The following is a 27976-nucleotide window of genomic DNA, read 5'->3' on the forward strand; positions in this document are numbered from 1 at the left end:
TATATATATATATATGTATATATATATTTTATATACATTTATATTTATATATGTTGTAATTTTTTACATTTTAAAAATTACAAAAAAGAAAATGTGCCTATGCAAAAGTTTGGGCCCCCTACATGGTTAGTACCTAGTAGTACCCCCTTTTGAAAGTATTACATCTTGTGAATGCTTTCTTTCGCCAGACAAGAGTCTTTCAATTCTTGTTTGAGGGATTTTCATCCATTCTTCATTGGAAAATTTTTCTGTGAGATTTCTGGGTCATCTCGCATGCACTGCTCTTTTTAGGTCTAGCCACAGATTTTCAATGAAGTTGAGATTAAGGGACTGTGAGGGCCATTGTAAAACTTTCAGCTTGTGCCTTTTGAGGTAGTCTATTGTAGATTTTAACCCCTTTCTGCCAGCTGACGGAGTAGTACGTCAGCTGGCAGATCCCCTGCTTTGAGGTGGGCTCCGGCGGTGAGCCCACCTCAAAGCCGCGACATGTCAGCTGTTTTGTACAGCTGACATGTGTGCGCAATGAGCGCGAGCGGAATCGCGATCCGCCCGCGCCTATTAACTAGTTAAATACCGCCGTCAAGCGCTGACAGCGGCCGGAAGTGCTTGCAAGGCTGACCCCGTCACATGATCGGGGGTCAGCGGTGCATTGCCATATCAACCAGAGGTCTCCTTGAGACCTCTATGGTTGTTGATGGCCAATTGCTTTGAGCGCCACCCTGTGGTCGGCGTTCAAAGTACACCTGCATTTCTGCTGCATAGAGGTGATCTGTACTTCACCTCTATGTAGCAGAGGCGATCGTGTAGTGCATGCTTCTAGCCTCCTATGGAGGCTATTGAAGCATGCCAAAATTTAAAAAAAGTGTTTAAAAATATAAAAAAAATTAAAAATATATAAAAGTTCAAATCACCCCCCTTTCGCCCCAATCAAAATAAAATAATTAAAAAAAAAATCAAACATATACATATTTGGTATCGCCGCGTTCAGAATCGCCCAATCTATCAATAAAAACAAAGGATTAACCTGACCTCTAAATGATGTAGCGATAAAAAAATCAAAACACCAAAATTATGGTTTTTTTTGGTCGCCGCGACATTGCATTAAAATGCAATAACGGGCGATCAAAAGAACGTATCTACACCAAAATAGTATCATTAAAAATGCCAGCTTGGCATGCAAAAAATAAGCCTTCACCTGACCCCAGATCATGAAAATTGGAGACGCTACGGGTATCGGAAAATCGCGCATTTTTTTTTTTTTTTAGCAAACTTTGGAATTTTTTTTCACCACTTAGATAAAAAATAACCTAGACATGTTTGGTGTCTATGAACTCGTAATGACCTGGAGAATCATAATGGCAGGTTAGTTTTAGCATTTGGTGAACCTAGCAAAAAAGCCAAACAAAAAACAAGTGTGAGATTGCACTTTTTTTGCAATTTCATCACACTTGGAATTTTTTTCCCATTTTCTGTTACACGGCATGGTAAAACCAATGGTGTTGTTCAAAAGTACATCTCGTCCCACAAAAAATAAGCCCTCACATAGCCAAATTGACAGAAAAATAAAGAAGTTATGGCTCTGGGAAGGAGGGGAGCGAAAAACGAAAATGAAAAAACGGAAAAAGCTCCGGGGGTGAAGGGGTTAAAGTGTGTTTAGGATCATTATCCATTTGTAGAAGTCATCATCTTTTCAACTGCTGCCTTTTTTTACAGATGGTGTTGTTATGTTTGCATCAAGAATTTGTTGAAATTTCATTGAATCCTTTCTTTCCTCTACCCATGAAATGTTCCCTGTGCCATTGGCTGCAGCACAACCCCAAAGTATGATTGATCCACCCCATGTGCAGCGCCCCAGAGATCTGGTCATTGCAGTATGACACTCTGCCACTAAGGGGAGTGATGGTACGTCTGATGGCACTGAAGGAATTCTACTGACCAGGTATCACCAGCACACATTACACTTCACACTCTGGCCACTAGGGGAAGAAAAAGGCTTTATTTATTGGGCCACTCCTGACACTGGTAAAACTAGGGGTTGGATAGGAAGTTAGTCAGAAGCTGACTGGGTTGGATTCAGGCAACATCCCGTGGCAGGGGGTGTTGCAGGGAGAAGACACAGGGGGTCCCTGTCAGGCGTGGGAACCTGGCACGTGCCTAGCGAACAGAGCAGAACGTAACGGAACTGCGCCTGCACACCCCGCGGCGGTATCCTAAGAGAGAGACACGAAGGGAAGGATAATAATAATAATAATCTTTATTTTTATATAGCGCTAACATATTTCGCAGCGCTTTACATTTTTGCACACATTATCATCACTGTCCCCGATGGGGCTCACAATCTAGATTTCCTATCAGTATGTCTTTGGAATGTGGGAGGAAACCGGAGTGCCCGGAGGAAACCCACGCAAACACGGAGAGAACATACAAACTCTTTGCAGATGTTGTCCTTGGCGGGGTTTGAACCCAGGACTCCAGCGCAGCAAGGCTGCTGTGCTAACCACTGCGCCACCATGCCGCCCGGATATTGTGGAACAGTGAGAAACGAGATCAAGCACAAAGGAGAACCAGTAGGAGTCATGCCGTGAGACCGAGGCAACATCCTACTGAGGCGCATAGCCGATGGCCGGAACACCGCGGGAGTAACTGATTCTAGGCCTTACTTCGAACTCCGCAGGACAGTTAATTATAGGTTGGCTGTCTACCTTAAATTTCCTACGAAGACATAGGGGGCAACACATGGAGAGGGGCATCTCTAGGGTCCCGGAAGAGCTCCGAGCCTTCCTGTCATACGGGTGCGTCCTAGCCATAACATACTTGGGGGACGAGAAACTAGTAACATCTGGAACAAGCGAGAGAGAATTAGAAAGAACGAACGAATGAGAACAGCAGTTGTGAGGACTATTCTGAATGCTCAGCAGGGTAGCACTACAACACACAGGCGCTAGTGGTAGGCACTGATTTCCACTTGCAGAGGGAACTCTGGATGTGCCCATCGGACCGGCCGGTCTCAGATAGCCCTGTTAAGCGTGCTCTGGATTGAGGATCCTGAAGTCTTCAGTGAAGAGGTAAAGAGACTGCAACCTTGTGTCCTCGTTATTGACTGCACCTCACACCATCACCATCCACCTTACTGGGAAGCCCTGGGGACATACTTCACCTGTGGGAAGGTATACCATCCAGCTGCCATTCCATCACCCCAGCGGACCCCACAGCAGCGTCGGTCACCCTGACCGAACACCACAGGTGGCGTTACGAAACCTTGACAGATTCCTATCACCTTTTATTGGACGCCCCTTAGAAGGGTCACGGGCCGGGTCTAGCCACCGTGACAGCCTCAGAACCGAACCAGACAGGCCCGGTACCGAGAACTCGTGGCCCTGTGTCTGGGGGCGCTCCACATGCTTAAGGGTTGGAGAGATGTTCCTTTCCTGATATGCTGTGCCTTTTTTTCTCCACACATGTCTCTGATCATTGTGGCCAAAGAGTTCTATTTTAACCTCTTCAGTCCATAGGACTTATTTCTAAAATGTATCAGACTTGTTTAGACATAGCAGAGGTTTTCTCCTAATGAGTCTTCCATGAAGGCCATATTTGTGCAGGTGTCTCTGAACTGTAGAACAGTGTACTATAGCTCCAGGGTCTGAAGATTTTTGCAGTCAAATCGGGGTTCTGATTTGCCCCTCTAGCAATACTTCAAGAGTCTTTCACTGAAATTTTGCTTGGTCTTCCAGAGGTTATGTTGACTTCCACTGTGTCTTCTAACTGCCATTTTTTAAATATATTTCGAACTGAGAAAAGGGCAACTTGAAAATGCTGTGCTATCTTCTTATAGCCTTCTGCAGCTTTGTGAACCTTCACCATTTTAATTTTCAAAGTGCTAGGCAGCTGCTTAGAAGAACCCATTGCTGCTATTTTTTGGCACAAAGTTAGAGGAAGCGGGGAAATTTTCATCACCTGGCAACGATGATAGTGAACAATCCATAACCCTAATAGGCTAATTAAAGTCAGAAACCTTTGCCAAAGTTACAGTGGGGTAAAAAAGTATTTAGTCAGTCAGCAATAGTGCAAGTTCCACCACTTAAAAAGATGAGAGGCGTCTGTAATTTACATCATAGGTAGACCTCAACTATGGGAGACAAACTGAGAAAAAGAAATCCAGAAAATCACATTGTCTGTTTTTTTATCATTTTATTTGCATATTATGGTGGAAAATAAGTATTTGGTCAGAAACAAACAATCAAGATTTCTGGCTCTCACAGACCTGTAACTTCTTCTTTAAGAGTCTCCTCTTTCCTCCACTCATTACCTGTAGTAATGGCACCTGTTTAAACTTGTTATCAGTATAAAAAGACACCTGTGCACACCCTCAAACAGTCTGACTCCAAACTCCACTATGGTGAAGACCAAAGAGCTGTCAAAGGACACCAGAAACAAAATTGTAGCCCTGCACCAGGCTGGGAAGACTGAATCTGCAATAGCCAACCAGCTTGGAGTGAAGAAATCAACAGTGGGAGCAATAATTAGAAAATGGAAGACATACAAGACCACTGATAATCTCCCTCGATCTGGGGCTCCATGCAAAATCCCACCCCGTGGGGTCAGAATGATCACAAGAATGGTGAGCAAAAATCCCAGAACCACGCGGGGGGACCTAGTGAATGAACTGCAGAGAGCTGGGACCAATGTAACAAGGCCTACCATAAGTAACACACTACGCCACCATGGACTCAGATCCTGCAGTGCCAGACGTGTCCCACTGCTTAAGCCAGTACATGTCCGGGCCCGTCTGAAGTTTGCTAGAGAGCATTTGGATGATCCAGAGGAGTTTTGGGAGAATGTCCTATGGTCTGATGAAACCAAACTGGAACTGTTTGGTAGAAACACAACTTGTCGTGTTTGGAGGAAAAAGAATACTGAGTTGCATCCATCAAACACCATACCTACTGTAAAGCATGGTGGTGGAAACATCATGCTTTGGGGCTGTTTCTCTGCAAAGGGGCCAGGACGACTGATCCGGGTACATGAAAGAATGAATGGGGCCATGTGTCGTGAGATTTTGAGTGCAAACCTCCTTCCATCAGCAAGGGCATTGAAGATGAAACGTGGCTGGGTCTTACAACATGACAATGATCCAAAGCACACCGCCAGGGCAACGAAGGAGTGGCTTCGTAAGAAGCATTTCAAGGTCCTGGAGTGGCCTAGCCAGTCTCCAGATCTCAACCCTATAGAAAACCTTTGGAGGGAGTTGAAAGTCCGTGTTGCCAAGCGAAAAGCCAAAAACATCACTGCTCTAGAGGAGATCTGCATGGAGGAATGGGCCAACATACCAACAACAGTGTGTGGCAATCTTGTGAAGACTTACAGAAAACGTTTGACCTCTGTCATTGCCAACAAAAGATATATTACAAAGTATTGAGATTAAATTTTGTTTCTGACCAAATACTTATTTTCCACCATAATATGCAAATAAAATGATAAAAAAACAGACAATGTGATTTTCTGGATTTTTTTTCTCAGTTTGTCTCCCATAGTTGAGGTCTACCTATGATGTAATTTACAGACGCCTCTCATCTTTTTAAGTGGTGGAACTTGCACTATTGCTGACTGACTAAATACTTTTTTGCTCCACTGTATCTGAGCACACAAATTGCCAAGGGGGGCCAAACATTTCCATTGGCCCATTTTCCTTTTAGTAATTTTTAAAATGTTAAAGATGAATATATATATATATATATATATATATATATATACATATATATATATATATATATATATATATAGTTAGTACAGGCCAAATGTTTGGATGTTTGGACACGCCTTCTCATGTAAAGATTTTTCTGTATTTTCATGACTATGAAAATTGTAAATTCACACTGAAGGCATCAAAACTATGAATTAACACATGTGGAATTATATACTTAACAAAAAAGTGTGAGGCAACTGAAAATATGTTTTATATTCTAGGTTCTTCAAAGTAGCCACCTTTTGCTTTGATGACTGCTTTGCACACTCTTGGCATTCTCTTGATGAGCTCCAAGAGGTAGTCACCGGGAATGGTTTTCACTTCACAGGTGTGCCCTGTCAGCTTTAATAAGTGGGATTTCTTGCCTTATAAATGGGGTTAGGACCATCAGTTGTGTTGCGCAGAAGTTTGGTGGATACACAGCTGATAGTCCTACTGAATAGACTGTAAGGCTATGTGCACACATTGCGGTTTTTACCGCGGAACCATGACGATTTTGATGCTGCGGGTCCGCAGCAGTTTCCATTGCGTTTACAGTAACATGTAAATCAATGGGAAACCGCAAACCGCTGTGCACATGCTGCGGGAAAAACCGCGCAGAAACGCAGCGGTTTACAACCAACACCATGTCACTTCTTTGTGCAGAATCGCAGCGATTCTGCACACATAGAAATGCATTGATCTGCTTACTTCCCGCATGGGGCTGTGCCCACCATGCGGGAAATAAGCAGATAATGTGCGGGTGGTACCCAGGGTGGAGGAGAGGAGACTCTCCTCCAGGCCCCGGGAACCATATTTGTGGTTAAAAAAAAAATAAAAATAAAAAATAATGATATACTCACCTCCCAGTGCTGCACGCGGCCGTCTGGTCTCAGGTTGCTATGCGAGCAGGGCCTGCGGTGATGTCGCGGTCACATGACCGTGACGTCACGAAGGTCCTTCTCGCATAGCATCTTTGGAACCGGACCGCCGCCTGCAGCACTGAGGAGATCGGGACGTCAGAGGGTGAGTATAACCATTTTTTTTTTTTTTTAACATTACTATTGATGCTGCATATTGCTGCATATGCAGCATCAATAGTAGGAGTAAATCCCGCAGCGGAAACCGCAGGACAAAACGTAATAAATCTGCAGGGATAACTGCAGCGGTTTTGCCCTGCAGATTTATCAAATCTGCTGTGGGAGAACCCGCAGGGACCCGACGCTACATGTGAACATGGCCTAAGAATTTGTATTATGGCAAGAAAAAAGCAGCTAAGTAAAGAAAAACGAGTGGCCATCATTACTTTAAGAAATCAAGGTCAATCAGGCCAAAAAATTGGGCAAACTTTGAAAGTGTCCCCAAGTGCAGTGGCAAAAACCATCAAGCGCTACAAAGAAACTGGCTCACATGAGGACCGCCCCAGGAAAAGAAGACCAAGATTCACCTCTGCTTCTGAGGATAAGTTTATCCGAGTCACCAGCCTCAGAAATCGCAGGTTAACAGCAGCTCAGATTAGTGACCAGGTCATTGCCACACAGAGTTCTAGCAGCAGACACATCTCTACAATAACTGTGAAGAGGAGACTTTGTGCAACAGGCCTTCATGGTAAAATAGCTGCTAGGAAACCACCGCTAAGGACAGTCAACAAGAAGAAGAGACTTGTTTGGGCTAAAGAACACAAGGAATAGACATTAGACCAGTGGAAATCTGTGCTTTGGTCTGATGAGTCCAAATTTGAGACCTTTGGTTCCAACCAGCGTGTCTTTGTGCGATGCAGAAAAGGTGAATGGATGGACTCTACATGCCTGGTTCCCACCGTGAAGCATGGAGGAGGAGGTGTGATGGTGTGGGGGTGCTCTGCTGGTGACACTGTTGGGGATTTATTCAAAATTGAAGGCATACTGAACCAGCATGGCTACCACAACATCTTGCAGCGGCATTCTATTCCATCCGGTTTGCGTTTTATTTGGACCATCATTTATTTTTCAACAGGACAATGACCCCAAACACACCTCCAGGCTGTGTAAGGGCCATTTGACCAAGAAGGAGAGTGAAGGGGTGCTACGCCAGATGACCTGGCCTCCACAGTCACCAGACCTGAACCCAATCGAGATGGTTTGGGGTGAGCTGGACCGCAGAGTGAAGGCAAAAGGGCCAACAAGTGCTAAGCATCTCTGGGAACTCTTTCAAGATTGTTGGAAGACCATTTCCAGTGACTACCTCTTGGAGCTCATCAAGAGAATGCCAAGAGTGTGCAAAGCAATCATCAAAGCAAAAGGTGGCTACTTTGAAGAACCTAGAATATAAGACATATTTTCAGTTGCCTCACACTTTTTTGTTAAGTATATAATTCCACATGTGTTAATTCATAGTTTTGATGCCTTCAGTGTGAATTTACAATTTTCATAGTCATGAAAATACAGAAAAATCTTTAAATGAGAAGGTGTGTCCAAACTTTTAGTTCTGTACTGTATATATGTACCGTATATACTCGAGTATAAGCCGACCCGAGTATAAGCCGACCCCCCTAATTTTGCCACAAAAAACTGGGAAAACTTATTGACTCGAGTATAAGCCTAGGGTAGAAAATGCAGCAGCTACCGGTGAATTTCAAAAATAAAAATAGATGCTCCATACTGTTCATTATTGCCCCTTAGATGCTCCATATACAACTGTGCCATATAGAATGCTCTGCACCGTTGATTATGGCCCCATAGATGCCCCTTATAATGCTGTGCCATATATGCTCTGCACCTTTGATTATGGCCCCATAGATGCTCCTTATAATGCTGTGCCATATATGCTCTGCACCTTTGATTATGGCCCCATAGATGCTCCTTATAATGCTGTGCCATATATGCTCTGCACCTTTGATTATGGCCCCATAGATGCTCCTTATAATGCTGTGCCATATATGCTCTGCACCTTTGATTATGGCCCCATAAATGCTCCTTATAATGTTCTGCCATATATGCTCTGCACCTTTGATTATGGCCCCATAGATGCCCCTTATAATGCTGTGCCATATATGCTCTGCACCTTTGATTATGGCCCCATAGATGCCCCTTATAATGCTGTGCCATATATGCTCTGCACCTTTGATTATGGCCCCATAGATGCCCCTTATAATGCTGTGCCATATATGCTCTGCACCTTTGATTATGGCCCCATAGATGCTCCTTATAATGCTGTGCCATATATGCTCTGCACCTTTGATTATGGCCCCATAGATGCCCCTTATAATGTTGTGCCATATATGCTCTGCACCTTTGATTATGGCCCCATAGATGCTCCTTATAATGCTGTGCCATATATGCTCTGCACCTTTGATTATGGCCCCATAAATGCTCCTTATAATGTTGTGCCATATATGCTCTGCACCTTTGATTATGGCCCCATAGATGCCCCTTATAATGCTGTGCCATATATGCTCTGCACCTTTGATTATGGCCCCATAGATGCCCCTTATAATGCTGTGCCATATATGCTCTGCACCTTTGATTATGGCCCCATAGATGCCCCTTATAATGCTGTGCCATATATGCTCTGCACCTTTGATTATGGCCCCATAGATGCTCCTTATAATGCTGTGCCATATATGCTCTGCACCTTTGATTATGGCCCCATAGATGCCCCTTATAATGTTGTGCCATATATGCTCTGCACCTTTGATTATGGCCCCATAAATTCCCCTTATAATGCTGTGCCATATATGCTCTGCACCTTTGATTATGGCCCCATAGATGCTCCTTATAATGCTGTGCCATATATGCTCTGCACCTTTGATTATGGCCCCATAGATGCCCCTTATAATGCTGTGCCATATATGCTCTGCACCTTTGATTATGGCCCCATAGATGCCCCTTATAATGCTGTGCCATATATGCTCTGCACCTTTGATTATGGCCCCATAGATGCTCCTTATAATGCTGTGCCATATATGCTCTGCACCTTTGATTATGGCCCCATAGATGCTCCATGTAAAGCTGTGCCATATATGCTCTGCACCTTTGATTATGGCCCAATAGGTGCTCCTTATAATGCTGTGCCATATATGCTCTGCACCTTTGATTATGGCCCAATAGGTGCTCCTTATAATGCTGTGCCATATATATGCTCTGCACCTTTGATTATGGCCCCATAGGTGCTCCTTATAATGCTGTGCCATATAGAATGTGGCTGCAATAAAAAAAAAAATCACATACTCACCTCTCTTCTCAGGACGCCGGCGCTTTCAATAATTACCTGCTCCTCTGCGGCTCCGTCTCCAGCACTGACGCTCAGCAGAGGGCGCGCACTGACTACGTCACAGCGCCCTCTAACCTGAGCGTCACTGCTAGAGGACGCTGGAGATGGAGCCGCACCGGAGCGAGGAGCAGGTAATTATAGCGCTGCGCTCCCCTTACCTGCTGCGGCGCGGTCCCTGCAGTCTCTGGCTTCCCCGGCGCTGCAGCTTCTTCCTGTAATTGAGCGGTCACATGGCACCGATCATTTACAGCAATGAATATGCGGCTCCTCCCCTATGGGGGTGGAGCCGCCTATTCATTTCTGTAATGTGCGGTGCCATGTGACCGCTCAGTACAGGAAGAATCTGCAGCGCCGGAGAAGCCAGAGACTGCAGGGACCGCGCCGCAGCAGGTAAGTATGACTACACAGCCCCCGCTCCCCCTCCCCTGCCGACACCCGGGTATATGACTCGAGTATAAGCCGAGAGGGGGACTTTCAGCCCAAAAAAATGGGCTGAAAATCTCGGCTTATACTCGAGTATATACGGTATATATATTTTGCCTAAAATACAAAGGAAATGTGTCATCTTTAACATTAGGTCTTTTAGAGTTCATTTTATCTTCAAGATGCTATGTTTATATAATCTGTGCATGTACAGAATAAGATTAGGTTTTAGTCAGATTCACAATTTGCAATTTTTTTTTTAAAAAAGCACCAAACTCCTTCCTGTAAGGAGGAGGAAGAGGGGTGGGGTATAAGCAATAAAGGAACATTTCTTGAGAGACGTGTAATATCTTAACATGTACAAAACTTGTCAAACATCTTGCAATACTTTGATAAATTTAGTGTAAATAATGGCAACCTAGTTGCAAGGAAAATTACTTTAACCCCTTAGTGACAGAGCCAATTTGGTACTTAATGACCAGGCCAATTTTTGCAATTCTGACCACTGTCACTTTATGAGGTTATAACTCTGGAACACTTTAATGGATCCCGCTGATTCTGAGATTTTTTTTCGTGACATATTGTACTTCATGTTAGTGGTAACATTTCTTCGATATTACTTGCGATTATTTATGAAAAAAACGGAAATATGGCAAAAAATTTTAAAATTTTGCAATTTTCAAACTTTGTATTTTTATGCTCTTAAATCAGAGAGATATGTCACAAAAAATAGTTAATAAATAACATTTCCCACATGTCTACTTTACATCAGCACAATTTTGGAAACAAAATTTTTTTTTTGTTAGGGAGTTATAAGGGTTAAAAGTTGACCAGCAATTTCTCATTTTTACAACACCATTTCTTTTTAAGGACCACATCACATTTGAAGTCATTTTGAGGGATCTACATGATAGAAAATAACCAAGTGTGACACCATTCTAAAAACTGCATTCCTCAAGGTTCTCAAAACCACATTCAAGAAGTTTATTAACCCTTTACGTGCTTCACAGGAACTGAAAAAATGTGAAAGGAAAAAATTAACATTTAACTTTTTTTTGCAAACATTTTACTTCAGAACCATTTTTTTTAAATTTTCACAAGTGTAAAAACAGAAATTAAACCATAAATTTTGTTGTGCAATTTCTCCTGAATACGCCGATACCTCATATGTGGGGGTAAACCACTGTTTCGGCGCACCGCAGAAATTGAAAGTGAAGGAGCGCCATTTGACTTTTTCAATGCAGAATTGGCTGGAATTGAGATCGGACGTCGTGTCACGTTTAGAGAGCCCCTGATGTGCCTAAACAGTGGAAACCCCCCACAAGTGACACCATTTTGGAAACTAGACCCCTTAAGGAACTTATCTAGATGTGCGGTGAGAACTTTGAATGGCCAAGTGCTTCACAGAAGTTTATAATGCAGAGTCGTGAAAATAAATTTTTTTTCCACAAAAAAGATATTGTAGCCCCCAAGTATTTATTTTTCAAGGGTAACAGGAGAAATTGGACTCCAAAAGATGTTGTCCAATTTATCCCAAGTACGCTGATGTGTATGTGGGGGTAAACCACTGTTTGGGCGCACGGCAGAGCTTGGAAGGGAAGGAGCGCCGTTTTGGAATGCAGACTTTGATAGAATGGTCTGTGGGCGTTATGTTGCGTTTGCAGAGCCCCTGATGTACCTAAACAGTAGAAACAGTAGAAACTCCCCGCAATTCACTCCATTTTGGAAACTAGACCCCCCAAGGAACTTATTTAGATGTGTGGTGAGAACTTTGAATGCCCAAGTGCTTCACAGAAGTTTATAATGCAGAGTAGTGAAAATAAAAAATATTTTTTTTCCACAAAAAAGATTTTGTAGCCCCCAAGTTTTTTTTTCACAAGAGTAACAGGAGAAATTGGACCACTAAAGTTGTTGTCCAATTTATCCCGAGTACGCTGATGCCCCATATGTGGGGGTAAACCACTGTTTGGGTGCACGGCAGAGCTCGGAAGGGAAGGAGCGCCATTTTGGAATGCAGACTTTGATAGAATGGTCTGTGGGCATTATGTTGTGTTTGCAGAGCCCCTGATGTACCTAAACAGTAGTAACCCCCCACAAGTGACCCCATTTTGGAAACTAGACCCCCAAAGGAACTTATAAAGATGTGTGGTGAGAACTTTGAATGCCCAAGTGCTTCACAGAAGTTTATAATCCAGAGTCGTGAAAATAAAAAATATTTTTTTTTCCACAAATAAGATTTTGTAGCCCCTAAGTTTTTATTTTCACAAGGGTAACAGGAGAAATTGGACCCCAAAATTTGTTTTCCAATTTATCCCGAGTACGCTGATGCCCCATATGTGGGGGTAACCCACTGTTTGGGCGCACGGCAGAGCTCAGAAGGGAGGAGCACCATTTGACTTTTTGAGCGCAAAATTGGCTGTCGTGTTTGGAGACCCCCTGATGTACCTAAACAGTGGAAACCCCCCAATTCTAACTCCAACCCTAACCCCAACACACCCCTAACCCTAATCCCAACCTGATCCATAATCCTAATCACAACCCTAACCCCAAAACAACCCTAATGTCAACCCTAACCATAACCCTAATCAAAACCCTAAATCCAACATACCCCTAATCCTAATCTCAACCCTAACCTCAAACCTAACCCTAATCCCAATACACCCCTAATCCCAACCCTAACCTTAAGCCTAATCCCAAACCTAACCCTAATCCCAAGCGTAACCCTAATGCCAAACCTAACCCTAATACCAACCCTAATCCAAACCCTAACCCTAATCCCAACTATAACCCTAACTTTAGCCCCAACCCTAGCCCTAACCCTAAATTTAGCCCCAACCCTAACCCTAGCCCTAACTTTAGCTCCAACCCTAACCCTAGCCCTAACTTTAGCCCCAACCCTAACCCTAGCCCTAAGGCTACTTTCACACTTGCGTCGTTTGGCATCCGTCGCAATCCGTCGTTTTGGACAAAAAACGGATCCTGCAAATGTGCCCGCAGGATGCGTTTTTTGCCCATAGACTTGTATTGCCGACAGATCGCGATGGATGGCCACACGTCGCGTCCGTCGTACACTGGATCTGTTGTGTTTTGGCGGACCGTTGGCACAAAAAAAGTTCAATGTAACGTTTTTTTGTACGACGCGTCCGCCATTTCCGACCGCGCATGCGTGGCCGTAACTCCGCCCCCTCCTCCCCAGGACATAGATTGGGCAGCGGATGCGTTGAAAAACTGCATCCGCTGCCCACGTTGTGCACAATTTTCACAACGTGCGTCGGTGTGTTGGGCCGACGCATTGCGACGGCCCCGTACCGATGCAAGTGTGAAAGAAGCCTAACCATAAATTTAGCCCCAACCCTAACCCTATATTTAGCCCCAACCCTAACCCTAACCCTATATTTAGCCCCAACCCTAACCCTAACCCTAAATTTAGCCCCAACCCTAACCCTAACCCTAATTTTAGCCCCAACTGCTCTCTCCTGCCGGCCGGCAGATGGCGACACATTTTCTTTCCCAAAGAAGAAGCCGGCGGGCAGGAGAGGATGCAGGAGGACCCAGGGACACCGGTAAGTATCATAGGGTCCCCGAATCCCCCTATTTCTCTGTCCTCTGATGTGCGATCACATCAGAGGACAGAGAATTACACATTGCTTTTTTTTTGCGACCGCCGGTAAACAGTTAATTACCGGCGATCGCAAAACAGTGGTTGGTAAAAACTGACCCCGATCATGTTCTTTGGGGTCTCGGCTACCCCCGGCAGCCGAGACTCCAAAGATCCTCCCGGTGCCGGCCGGCGGGCGCACTGCGCATGTGCCCGCCATTTTTTTGCCGGAAAAAGATGGCAGCGCCCATCGGGAGCCACGAGGAGCACCGGGGGAGACAGGTGAGTATCGGGGGGCTATCGGGGACCCCATTTCTCTTTCCTCTGATGTGCGATCACATCGGAGGACAGAGAAATTAAAAGGGAAATCGCGTTTTTTGGTTTTTTTTTGCGATCGCCGGTAAATGGTTAATTACCGGCGATCGCAACTCGGGGGTCGGTTAAAACCCCCCCGAATCATGTTCTCTGGGGTCTCGGCTACCCCCGGCAACCGAGACCCCAGAGAAAATCCGACTCTGGGGGGCGCTATTCACTTTTTCCACAGCGCCGTTAATTAACGGCGCTGTGGTTTAAGTACCCTTAACTGCCGCCGTTAAAAGGCATATCGGCGGTCGTTAAGGGGTTAAAAAGACCTCTCATAATGACTTTCCCTTATAGATGGAATAGAACTTATTACAGGGAGGCTACAGGCTATGAAATAGCACAAATTCTTTACACAGTTACGAAACATGATGAAAAGTTGAAATATTGCTAATTGCATGGCGCAGAACAATGGTTTAATTTATTAAACATTTCTGAACTGAGGCCACAAGAAATCCCAGCTGCTTGTAAACTTTCATACAATACATATAATTATAAAGTAATTGCTGCACTTAGAACATGTTCAGTCTATGACTGTCCTGTATTCATGAGCAGTTACTGTATATGGGGGGACATTTTTACAGGAGGCTCCTGCATTCTGCAGGACTTAGGAAATTTAGCTTGTATAGACATTATCATTTAGGAGGCCAAAGTATATCTAAAAGAATACCATTGTTCATGATACTTCTAGATCTACTTTATACATTATTATATGCTATTCTTATCTAGTATTTTTATGACATATACAGCAAATGCCAAGCTAAAGTTGGTGTTTCAAGAAAAATGTATGGGATATTCCATAGAAAGGGACCCCACCTTTGGGACCCACATCTATCTTCAGAATGGACATCCCCCAATGCTCCATTGGAGCTTCCGTCTCACCACTGGTGAGTGGAGAGGTGGTGGCCAGGGTTGTCAACTTGACTTTTTATTTTTTCGGGACAGATTATGAAAAATATCACACACAGACAATATTTTTACAGACACATTGTAAAACCATAATAAATCAGTATGATTATAAGTGATAAATGTCTTCAGACCATAATTCTGATATGAAGACATTAGTTGTATTCATTCTAAACTGTAAATGTATGATAATTATAGTACAAAATACATTTTAGACGTTTTTTCAGCTTAAAAATATCATGGACATTTTAAAAAAGTACCCTGTTTTTATGGACTGTTCTTGAACTTCTGGACGGTTTGGAACCTTGATGGTGGCGCATATGCCAATGTGCACTATTCATTGCTTTGGATGTTGTGAATACATCCAAAAGTATTTGAACTGTTGAATTCAGAATACTTATGGCAATGAATGGATAGAGCCAGCGCATACACACCATGGATTACTTATCTTGCATTGATTTTAAAAAAGACATTGAAAAACTGGAGCAAGTTCAGAGAAGAGTTATCAGGATGGTGAGTGGACTGCAAAGTATGTCCTACTAGGAACTGTTAAAGGATCTGGGAATGTTTAGCTTGCAAAAAAAGAAAGCTAAGACGAGACTTAATAGCTGTCTACAAACATCTGAAGGGCTGTCACAGTGTAGAGGGATCATCATTATTCTCATTTTCACATGGAAACAAGAAGCAATGGAATGAAACTGAAAAGGAGAAGATACAGATTAGACATTAGAAAAAACTTTTTGACAGTGAGGGTGATCAATGAGTGGGACAGGCTGCCACGAGAGGTGGGTGAGTTTTCCTTCAATGAAAGTCTTCAAACAGAGGCTGGACAGACAGCTGTCTGGGATGGTTTAGTGAATCCTGCATTGAGCAGCTAGTTAGACATAATGACCCAGGAGGTCCCTTCTAACGCTAACATTCTATGATTTCTACTTGCAGCCTATACTTTAGTCCAGTACTGCATTCACAACAATTCAGAGCTCAAATCATCAGTCATTACTTGCTGGTTCATCATCCATGTACAGCTTGTTCCAATGATGAGGTGTATTATTTACACCAAGACATTTGCAGTAATCTCATGCATGAGAACCTAACTATCACGAGATGTTATGGGAGCTCTGCTAAACTTGTAGGATTGTGTTTGTCGACAAGGTTGTTAGCTGTTTGTTATGTCAACCTGGACTATAAAATGTACAGTAAGTCAGTATCAATGCAACTTGGTAATGCAATGTATTTAAAAAGTGATTACTTTTTCTATAAGTTAAGGCTCGATTCATCAGGACTAGTGTTTTGCACTCCAGTCCTGATGAAGAACGCACTGTAGTACAATGCACCAAATTTATTAAAAGGTGTGCGACTCTTAATTAATTTGGCACACCTTTCAGCTGCTGTGCACCACCTGTTATGATACGGTGATCTAGGAGCAACATGGAACGAGCTCTGAAGGAAGTGGTAACTGTACTGACTGCAGTCCCTAAGCTCAACACAACACTAGAAGTAGCCGTGGAATGCTCCTAACTCTCCCTAGGCATCTCGTCACAGCCTAAGAGCTAACTACCCCTAAAGAAAGAAGCAGGAAAGCTATCTTGCCTCAGAGAAAATCCCCAAAGGATAGATTAGCCCCCCATAAATAATGACTGTGAGTGGAGAGGGAAAAGACATACACAGAATGAAACCAGGATGAGCACAGGAGGCCAGTCTAGCTAAATAGATAGGACAGGATGGAATACTGTGCGGTCAGTATAAAACACTACAAAAATCCACGCAGAGTTTACAAAAAATCTCCACACCTGACTAAAGGTGTGGAGGGCAAATCTGCCTCCCAGAGCTTCCAGCAAGACAGAATTAATTCACACTGATAAGCTGGACAAACATAGAAAGCACAGAATGGATAAGTCCACAATCTATGGACAGAAAAGAGCAAACAAAAACTTAGCTTTGCTGAACTGGTCAGGATAACAGGGAACTCCAAAGAGATGTGAATCCAACCAGGAACCATTTACAAGTGGCACTGGCTGAAGAAAGAGCCAGGCCTAAATAGCCGAGCAGAAGAGACGATAAGTGGAGGCAGCTGATGACAGCTAACTCCAAGGAGCAGCCATACCACTAGAAACCACAAGAGGGAGCCCAAGAGCAGAACTCACAAAAGTGACACTTACAACCACCGGAGGGAGCCCAAGAGCGGAATTCACAACAACCACCATAAGAAAAGTAGTCCAGACCTGAACTATCATAAATTTATATTGTAATTTCTGAAACTTTTGTGGCATAAATGATGATGAATTTACAGGTGAATTTGTTACAATCTGTTTTGTTTTTGACCATTCGCCATCTTGTTGCGGTTTTCTGGCTGCTGTTCTCTTTCCCCTGGTGCTGGATTGTCTTAGGTCAGGTGATTGTATCACCCTTTATTACCCAGCACCTGCCTCCCATTCCTTGCTGGACAAGAGTGTTAATCTGCTAGAGTTCTGGCTAGGTGCTTTAATAGCTTTCTGTGTTTTGATATTGTGCAATTATGGGATCTTTGGTTCTTCTATCCTTAGCTTCTGTTTTCAGTTGATTTCTGCAGCCGTCTGTGTTTTCTATTAGGAGGTGACCTGTTTTTTATACCCAGTCCTTAGGTCTTTTAGGGACCTTCTTCCCCCTATCTATAGGTCTTCGCTGAGATTAACCTTTGATCGTCGGTGGGTCTATTCGCAAGGAACGGGTCGCCCACTCCATCGTAGGGTATCAGGCTAGTCTCAGTGCAGGGTCAGTTTTCCCCCTTCTATCTTAGTCCTGTGTTGCAGTTCCATAAGAGAATTACCTTGAGTTGGGTAAAGACACCAAAAGATGCAAGTACGGCGCCCTAGGGTCCTGGACGTCGCAGTGGTATTGCTTTCCTCTCGGGGAGAGTGGTGCTATGTTTGGAGGGAAAGAAGGATAACTGCATCCAGGTATCATAAGCATACAACACATTTCACACTCCAGGCCGCCAGGGGGAGCTCTTGCTCCTATTTATTAGGTCACTCCCGACATAGGTAAAACTCGTCACCTGTAGGGAAAGTTAGTCAGTTGCTGGCTGAACTCCGCTCAGTTAGTTGGTCCCTGACAGGGGTGGGATCCTGTCAGAGAACGAAGGAGAAGGACACGGAGCTATGCATGCCCTCAGAGCTGCAGCTCCTAGGAAGAGACATCAAAGGCAGAATTGTAATGCAGCGAGTGTGCAAGGAAGTCTTAGCAAAGGAATGGATACCAGAAGGGGACCAGCCCTACACAGACTGCCCCCTTTTGAGGCGCAGAAGCCTGGTAGCTGGAACACCGAGGGAGTAAGGAACTTTATGCTTTGCTCCAGAGACCAGCAAGATAGCTAATTTCACATTACTTGTCCGCCCCTACGCCCAGGAGGCATGGTGGCACCCCCTTAGAGGCTGGGGCATGATAGTGTCCCTATAAACCGCCTCAAGCCACCAGTCATATGGGTTTGTCCTATCCTCTCTGGGGGATAGAAAGAGACATAACATCTACAACATTTGTGAGGACCTTATGAGAAGCTTAGCAGTAAGGGACTACAATACTGCAGCGCAAGGGAAGGCTACTGATTTCCACCTGGACAAGGGAACTCTGGACTTGCCTCCAAACCGGCCGGACTCTTCCTATCCTGTGATCTGGTGCCCTGGACTGTGGATGCTGAAGTCTTCAGTAAAGGTAAAGAGACTGCTACCTTGTATCCTCGTTCTTCTCTGCGTACCACCATCTACACACTGGGAAGCCCTGGGGATACACTTCACCTGTGGGAAGGTATACCATCTAGCGGCCATAACATCACCCCAGCGGACCCCTTAAAGCAGCGTCGGTCATCCTGACCGAATACCACAGGTGGTGCCATGAACACAAACTTTATCCCTTTTAGACCTTTCCCCTTTTACACGGACGTCCCAGGGCCACGGACCGGGTCAGCCACCGTGATATCCCCCTGTGAACCGAAGGACCCGGTACCGAGTACTCCACAGCCCCATGGAGCCGATCCACAAAAATTAAGCAAAACTACAAGTGGCGCAAATAAAAAAACCTGTCACTTTAAATTATTTTATACCAAAATTAGGGTCATAAACTATGAAATGGTGTTCAAAGGTGAACAACATTAAAATGTGTTTGGGGGAACGGCTGCTATGATTTCCCACAGTTGGTTAGATCACCATAAGTTGCCAGTTATAAGACGAGCAGGTATGGAAAGAATCATTAGTGTAGTCCAGGGGTCTCAAACTCGGCTGAGTATATGGGCCGCATATAGAAAAAAAATGTGAATTTGGGGGGCCGCATTCTTTGCAGGACAAAGGGACATTTTTAGTGATTCCATTTTTTTCTATACACCTTTTGATCATGTTTTGAACATTTTTACAATGTTTACTTTTTTTTTTTTGTATTCATCATATGGGTTATGGTACAGTGTTATAGCTCGGGTCTTTATGGATGTAGCGATATTAAACATGCACTTTTTTTGTTTACTTTAGTTTCTATATAAAGCAGCATTTTTAGTGGTAAAATATTTTTTTCATGCTTTATTTTGAATTTTACTTTTACAATTTTGCTTCCCCAATTGACTACATATAGTAATATTGTCTTGCAATTAGGACCATGTAATTCTGCAAACATCTTGTGGTAATGTCTCCATTTTGTAATAATGCCCCATCCTGGTCCCTTTCTTGTACTAATGTCCGCCTCCAGGTCCCCATATTGTAGTAATGTCTCCATCTGCCAGAGACATACTGATAGGGAAATTTGATTGTGAGTCCCAATAGGGACAGTGCCAACAATGTCTGTAAAGTGCTGTGGAATGAATGGCGCTATGTAAGTGAGTAAAATTAATAAATAAATAAAACCTGTAGTAATGCCTCATTCAGGTCTATGCATTGTAGTAATGTCCCCAATTTGTAGCAATGCCCCATCCTGGTTGTCATCTTGTAGTAATGTCCTCATTCTGGTCATCATCCTATAGTAATGTCTCTCATCCTGATTCTCATCTTGAAGTAATGCCCCATCCTGATCCCCTTCTTGTACTAATGCCCCATCCTGGTCACCATTTTGTTTTAAAGTGCTCATCCTAGTCCTCATCCAAGGACACACATTCAACTGAAATAAAGCACTGCCGCCAGCGGACCCCTGGATGGCGCCACAATCGTCAAGGGGTCTATGGTGCCTGCGGGCCACATGCAGCAGCTTCAGGTGCCACATGCGGCACACAGGCCGCATGTTTGAGACTGGTCTAGTACCTTATTTGCTGTAGGGAGCTATATTATTTCTTCAGATTAATGAGGTGCACATGTTATATTAAAAAATATAAATGTTGACTGAGGTTCTTTTCAAAGAGCACAGATAGCCGGTTTACCGAGGATGATGTATTGCGACACTGTAGTGTATACAGCGAAACCATTTCTAAAGCTTAGAAATAATTGCTGGATGAGATCATCACTGAAACAGATCATCACCGTCTCCTGTCTGCAAGAAGGGAGACGTAAAACCCATGCATAATTCAAAACATTAATTACGCTTTAAGTTTTAGTGGATATTTTTATGCTAAGCATAGAATTTTTCTTTATGCTAACTACTGAACTCACACCCCACTACTTATCAATTGGTTGTCCATTTGAAGGGCCAGCTGGAGCTTCTCATACAATAAATTTCTATGCAAAGATTACTAAATGTTATAGATAGAAAAATATTTAGAATTGAGATTCCTCAGATAATTCTAAATATTTTTCTATCCTCTGGCAAACAAGGTACCAAGATATATATCTTTCCTGAATCTAAATGTTATAGATAAGATAGTCAAGTCAGACTGTCCTGATTCGGCGGCCTAGTAAGTGAGAACTTACTAGGCCCCGTAATGTGAGGCCTACTCACTAGGTCTGACATGATGTCATGATATCATCGCACTGAAGTGAGGACCCGCTGGCACAGAAGACAGGACTGGCCACCGGACAAGTACAGCGTAAATTGAACTGCTCATCTCGAATATGCATATACTTTTCTGCTTTATCTATCTTGTTGGCCATTTTTCTTTTTTGAGCTTTGACTGGTATGGCAGTGTTTAATTGAATTGAATATCTTAACCTAACCTTAGAACATAAAATGTCCATCAAATTCAACTGATGGATTGGAGACGATAAAGCGAATGGGGTATAAGTACATTTATAATGTATCAACCAATCTGCCATAAAAGATCAGATTTTTCCTTCCGGATCCCACAAGATGACAGACTGGAACAACATTCAGAACAAGAATTGTATTCAATTACTTAAGTATTTAGGTTGTTTGCTTCTTAAAAAGCATATAGGCCTTTTCTCAAATCATCAATGGTTTCCGCTGTGACTTATGAATGTAGACTGTTCCACAGATTAATAATTGTCATGTTAAAGAAGGCTTGTCTCTTCTGGAGATGGAACTTTTTTCTCCAGATGGAGAGAATGCCCTATTATCTTTTGAGGGGATTTTACATAAAACAGCTTTTGACTGTGCTATTTGTATAATCCATTTCGGCACTTGAACAAGTTAATCATTAGACGTCTCTTCCCAAGGCTAAATAATTGTAATTCTTTTAATCCTCCTATGAGTTTTGTGTCTCTTCTCTGTAAATTTTCTAACTCGAGACCATCCTCTCTGTATTAGTTACATTATATTTATTAGTAGATATATCATTTTTCCTACTAAAAGCTGCTCTGGGTAATGAAACTATGTTCACGATAACTGTACAGCAGAGCCAGTTTGATACCCATATTTGCCAAACCTGTGCCTGCTTAGATAGCATGAATCTCACCTCACCCCATGGACAGGGCACACTACCAAGCTCTGTATTGGATACCCATATTTGCCAAACCTGTGCCTGCTTAGATAGCATGAATCTCACCTCACGCCATGGACAGGGCACCCCACTTAGCTCTGTACAATAAATGTCATGACGCAAGTAACCCCAATCGAGGAATAAACTCAATTATAAGTCTATTTTCTCATGAAATGTTTTACATGACTGTTTGTGATAAACATCTAAATCCGTAAGATATGGGAAAAAAGTGACTTGGGATGGATATGACACTTAAGCTGCCATGTGGCAAAAGTCTGGCCCCAGCTTAAGCTTATCAGTAAAATAAAACCAAGTGACTAAAATATGAGACCAAAACATAGCGCATTCTTAGTATGAATGCACAGCAATCATCTGAAGTTTCTTATCTCAAACCATGGGCCATTTATAATACTGGTGTGTTTTTGGAGCAGTATGCAAGTAATCTCTTCAGAAAGGACAAGGACAGGAACTCTAGTGCTACCTATTGAGAGTAGCAATTCTAAAAGTCAATATCGACCCTTTAAATGGGCTTGCCACATAATTTGCAAAAAGAAGCCAAGCAAAAAAACTCCAGTTACAGACAGGTGTTTCGGGGTGTTTGCCCCTCATCAGTACAACACTGGATAACTGACATTGCATTTCATAGCCTGTATGTCTCCCTATGGAAACTTGGCGCTTTCCACATGGAGAAACTTTAAGCCTTAAATTTTAAACCCTTTAGGCATCTGGGTCACTTTGTAACTGGTAACCAACTCTGCCCTGATTATTGGTGGAGTAATGTAAACCTTCATAGATAACACTCACTTGACTTTACCTTGGTAGATTACAGGTACAAGTGACACTCCACCAATCTTATAGTGTTTCTAAGTTACTTCCCCTTCATTCATACGTCATTAGAATTCCTAAATATATTCCTCATCATAAAGACCTTTATGTGCTCTATGTGACCTACCTTGTGTCATTCTCTTGTCTTTTTTCCCCTGCCCTCAGCTGGAAACACATCCGCCAGGTGAACTAGGAGGTGACACTGATGGCTTTGTTCTCTGCTGGATGTAATATAAATGAGAGAAGGCGAGGTTGGGCGGCAGAAATCATTGCTGCTTTTCTGACTTGGTAAATCCCAACTGGTTTGCTCACTTGAAACTTTTTTTTCTTGCCAACTTTGCTTGAAAGTAGGTGTGGTAACAGACTGCTGGGTCTTGTCATGATTTCATCACTTTAACAGAAGAGCACTTTCTTTTGTATTGTCTGAATGCTATGCTTTAAAAAAAAGTTAATATTCAGTTATGCTGTCGCTGGCTTTTTGCTTTAAATATATTACACTTTACACATTTTATTTTTCATTTTAACTGTTGGCTCTTCCTATTGTAAACCATAAGAGCCTTTGGTGCCCTGACTAGTAACATGGAGGACCGTGATTGCAGAGAAACCTATGAAGAAAAAAAAGGTCCTCCAGACAGCAAAATGTAGCATAAATACTCAATTTTATTGATGCAAAAAATGATAAAAACAATTAAAATTGCAGCGATGCTTACAAATAGACTTGAGTGAATTTTTCAAAATTCGATTCCGATTATAATAGGCGGCGCATATTGTTTTTGCAATATCTGCCGAATGTTATTGGAGTCAATGGGAGTAAAAATTACCGAATACGTTCGGAACCGATCATCAAACATACCGTAAATTCTGCACGAATAGGGTACCAATATGGTACGAATATGGAAAATTCATATTCGGAGACTGAATCCAAACATATTCGCTGAACTCTATCTCCAAATCATACAAGAAAAGAAAAAAGACTGAGGGTACGTGTCCACATTCAGGATGGCCGGCGGTTTGGGCGGAGTAGCAAAATTGCTCCGCCCATAGCTCCGCCCCCTTCTGGGGACGCGATGATGCCGGATGTGTTCATTGTACACATCCGGTATCATCGCACCCCACACATAGGGCCCTGTGTTATACCTTGCGGCGGCGCAGCGTCGCCGCAAGGTAAATGGACATGCTGCGATCTAAAAAGACGCGCCACATGTCCGGAATCGCAGGGCCGCCACCAGCATGTTACCACGCATAGTGGAGACGGGATTTCATTAAATCCCCTCCACTATGCTGTAACATCTGGACGCTGCGTGTTTGACGCTGCGTCTCTATGCAGCGTCAAACACACAGGGATTCCTGAACGTGGAAACATACCCTGACACTTAGCAAGCATAAAAAAACCTTCTGTATATTCTATGTCTAAAATTGCACACTGAAAAGGGAATAAGCTATAAATATGCAGATGAAATATATAAACAAATCAACATATAATCAGAGTTATGTTGATATAATAAAGTGCAGACAACCAGCTAGTCAGCTGTATAGACAGACACAGTGAAGAATAATGGTACAAGTTGCTGGGGTTTATATCTGGTATCTCCTGCAGAGATAGGTAGTTATTAGTAAATAATTTAAGATGCCATGATCAAAGGTAATTGCGCGCCAGAGAGTTCCAGAGATAACATCACAATATATGCTGTTAAACAGATGGTCTTAAATTGCAACATGAAAAATCTATTGCCAAATCTTGGATATATAGTACATGCTGTATGACAGATGTTTATTCATAGCTACTCAGGTTCTAAAAAACTATAATGTGTCCCCTTTTTTGTAACAATAAGGTTGAGTATTTGTATTACATTTTGCTGTCTGGAGGACCTTTTTTCTTCATAGGTTTCTCTTCCTATTGTAAAGGCCGTAGTTGATCAGTAGCCACTGGTCTTAGATGTCCCCTACTGAATGTTGATGCCTGTCTTGGTGGTAAGTATAGTTTTTTTTTATTATTCCTTGGAATTTTGTGGATCCATTAAATTTAATTTTTAAAAAGTAGGGGACAACACCTTTAACTTCCAGGGCACAATACACAAAACATATCTAACATTGAAATTACAACACCAAGAAGGAAAAGTCAGGAAATTCTGGAAATCACCGGATAAATAGACATATTAATGATATGTAAATGATGAAAAAAGGAACTACATTTTCAAAACATCTTGATTTATTCAGTATCGAGTATAAGTGCAACATGCAGAAATCCCAGCACTTACACGTGTTGGCTGCTATCAGTGAGGTTATAAATGGTTGTCTGAGGAATATTCTGTCACGCTAAATGCTCCTGGGCACACAAATCATCAAGATCCACAGCTGGCAGCTTCCTTTGCTATTTCCAACCAGTAACGTCCCAAATATCAGTAATATTTATTCAATAGAATATAAAAATGCCTTAAAACAAGATATTTCATGGGTATTATAAAATGAAAAAGGTTGAACATGATAGACAAGATACATAGCTTGTCCAACATAGTATACACATCAAACCAAATGTTATGCTAAAGTAATGCAAATATTATTACCATACTGTAACTAAAGAAAGTTTACCAAGACCTATTTGACCACTATAGAAAGAAAAATTAATATTGTCGCACTATTACCACTACATACTGTAGTGACTGAATATTACCACCATACATTTTCTAGGTAAAAACCACTATTCTAATACCAAAATTGGTACCTTAGAGAGAGCACATAGTGGTTGATATCAGTTCTGTCTAGACACTCCGCAGGCTCTATAAGTGAATATAGAGCAGTAAAATCCAGTGACTCACCAGTAACGTCTTCTCACTCCTTTCCTTACACTTGGTCTGGACTTGTATCTGCAGAATTTACTGCATAGACATTTTTTGCTTTTTGCTTTTTCAGCACTCTTCTCATGGTTCTTAAAATATACAGTGGGTACGGAAAGTATTCAGACCCCTTAAAATTTTTCACTCATTGTTTCATTGCAGCCATTTGGTAAATTAAAAAAAGTTCATTTTTTTTTCTCATTAATGTACACTCTGCACCCCATCTTGACTGAAAAAAACAGAAATGTAGCAATTTTTGCAAATGTATTAAAAAATAAAAACTGAAATATCACATGGTTATAAGTATTGAACATATAGACCTATGTTGACTGTCCTTGAGTCTATATGTTCAATACAGGGGAAGTTCACTGAAGTTAATTGGGCGGTACACATGAGCAGCCTTAGGGCTCATGCACACTGACACCGCACCTGTATGACAATGCACTGCTGGATTCTGTATGTATAGAGATGTACGGTACATAGTCTGTGTTTTTATCATATATGGAATACTAAAGAAAATCTTGTATGAAATTGGAGCTATGGGAAGGGCACTTGCACCTCTCGGGAATCCGTAACATGGCTCTATACACACAAATAAAAACTCATTGGGAAACTGATGCCAATAGGTTCCTCTTAAAATTGGGGTCATGGTTATAAGTATTCAGACCCTTTGCTCAGTATTGAGTAGAAGCACCCTTTTGAGCTAGTACATTCATGAGTCTTCTTGGGAATGATGCGACAAGCTTTTCACACCTTGATTTGGGGATCCTCTGCCATGCTTCCTTGCAGATCCTCTCCATTTCCGTCAGGTTGGATGGTGAACGTTGGTGTACAGCCATTTTCAGGTCTCTCCAGAAATGCTCAATTGGGTTTAGGTTAAAGCTCTGGCTGGGCCAGTCAAGAATGGTCACAGAGTTGTTCTGAAGCCACTCCTTTGTTATTTTAGCTGTATGCTTAGGGTCATTGTCTTGTTGGAAGGTGAACCTTCGGCCAAGTCTGAGGTTCAGAGCACTCTGGAAGAGGTTTTCATCCAGGATATCTTTGTACTTGGCCACATTCATGTTTCCTTCAGTGGCAACCAGTCGTCCTGTCCCTGCAGTTGAAAAACACCCCCATAACATGATGCTTTCACCACCATGTTTCACTGTTGGGATTGTATTGGGCAGGTGATGAGTAGTGCCTTGTTTTCTCCCCACGTACCGCTTAGAATTATCACCAATAAGGTCTATCTTCGTCTCATCAGACCAAAGAATCTTATTTCCCATAATCTGGGAGTCCTTCATGTGCTTTTTTTTGCAAACTCTATGCAGGCTTTCATATGTCTTGCACTGAGGAGAGGCTTCCGTCAAGCCACTCTGCCATAAAGGCCCGAATGCTGGAGGACTGCAGAGACAGTTGACTTTGTGGAACTTTTTCCCATCTCCTTACTGCATCTCTGGAGCTCAGCCACAGTGGTCTTGGGGTTCTTCTTTTCTTCTTTACCTCTCTTGCCAAAGCTCTTCTCCCACGATTGCTCAGTTTGGCTGGACGGCCAGGTCTAGGAAGACTTCTGGTGGTCCAAAACTTCTTCCATTTAAGGATTATGGAGGCCACTGTGCTCTTAGGAACCATGATTACTGTAGAAATTCTTTTGTAAACTTGGCCAGATCTGTGCCTTGCTAAAATTCTGTCTCTGAGCTCCTTGGCCAGTTGTCAAAGGAACCTGGACCTGGCTGTCCAGCCAAACTGAGCAATCGTGGGAGAAGACCCTTGGTGAGAACATATACAACTGAACATATACAATTCAAATACTTATAATTAAAATAATGTTATTGACAATGTTAATCTTCCTGTGAGGGTTACTGCTGACCATGACCATCTGGGATACATGCCTTGCATTTTTGGCCCAGTGCACCCTATTAACTTTGTCCTCAGGACAAAGATCCAGTTGAATTATGATGGAGCAGAGAGCCATTGGCTCCTTACCCAGCCACTTCAAATGCATAGGCACGAGGCTGCCTTTTCTCCTGCAGAATTAGGGAGTATGCTAAGAACATCAGCAGAGGCCTGCCAATGACATCACTTGAACTAGCCATCTATGTCAGGCAACAGGCAACAGAGACAGGAGGAGGCTGCAGACGCTCTTTGTGGAGATAGGTACAGTGGGTATAGCAAGTATTGAGACCCCTTTAAATTTTTCACTCTTTGTTTCATTGCAGTCATTTGGCGAATTCAAAAAAGTTCATTTTTTTTCTCAT

At 42.7% G+C, this 27976-nt stretch overlaps 1 protein-coding gene across 1 annotated transcript in view; it reads right to left on the reverse strand.

Moving 5' to 3' along the window:
- The window catches only part of LOC138666737 (uncharacterized), a 118329-nt gene extending 95158 nt beyond the window's left edge, over nt 1–23171 (reverse strand). The window contains exon 1 of the mRNA XM_069754920.1: nt 23033–23171. Coding sequence (XP_069611021.1) covers nt 23033–23042 — 10 coding nt within the window. The 5' untranslated portion in view covers nt 23043–23171. The remainder of the gene's footprint in view (nt 1–23032) is intronic.
- Between the last annotated feature and the right edge of the window lie 4805 nt (nt 23172–27976).

The sequence above is a fragment of the Ranitomeya imitator genome, chromosome 2 (assembly GCF_032444005.1).
Source record: "Ranitomeya imitator isolate aRanImi1 chromosome 2, aRanImi1.pri, whole genome shotgun sequence".
NCBI classification, from domain to species: domain Eukaryota; kingdom Metazoa; phylum Chordata; class Amphibia; order Anura; family Dendrobatidae; genus Ranitomeya; species Ranitomeya imitator.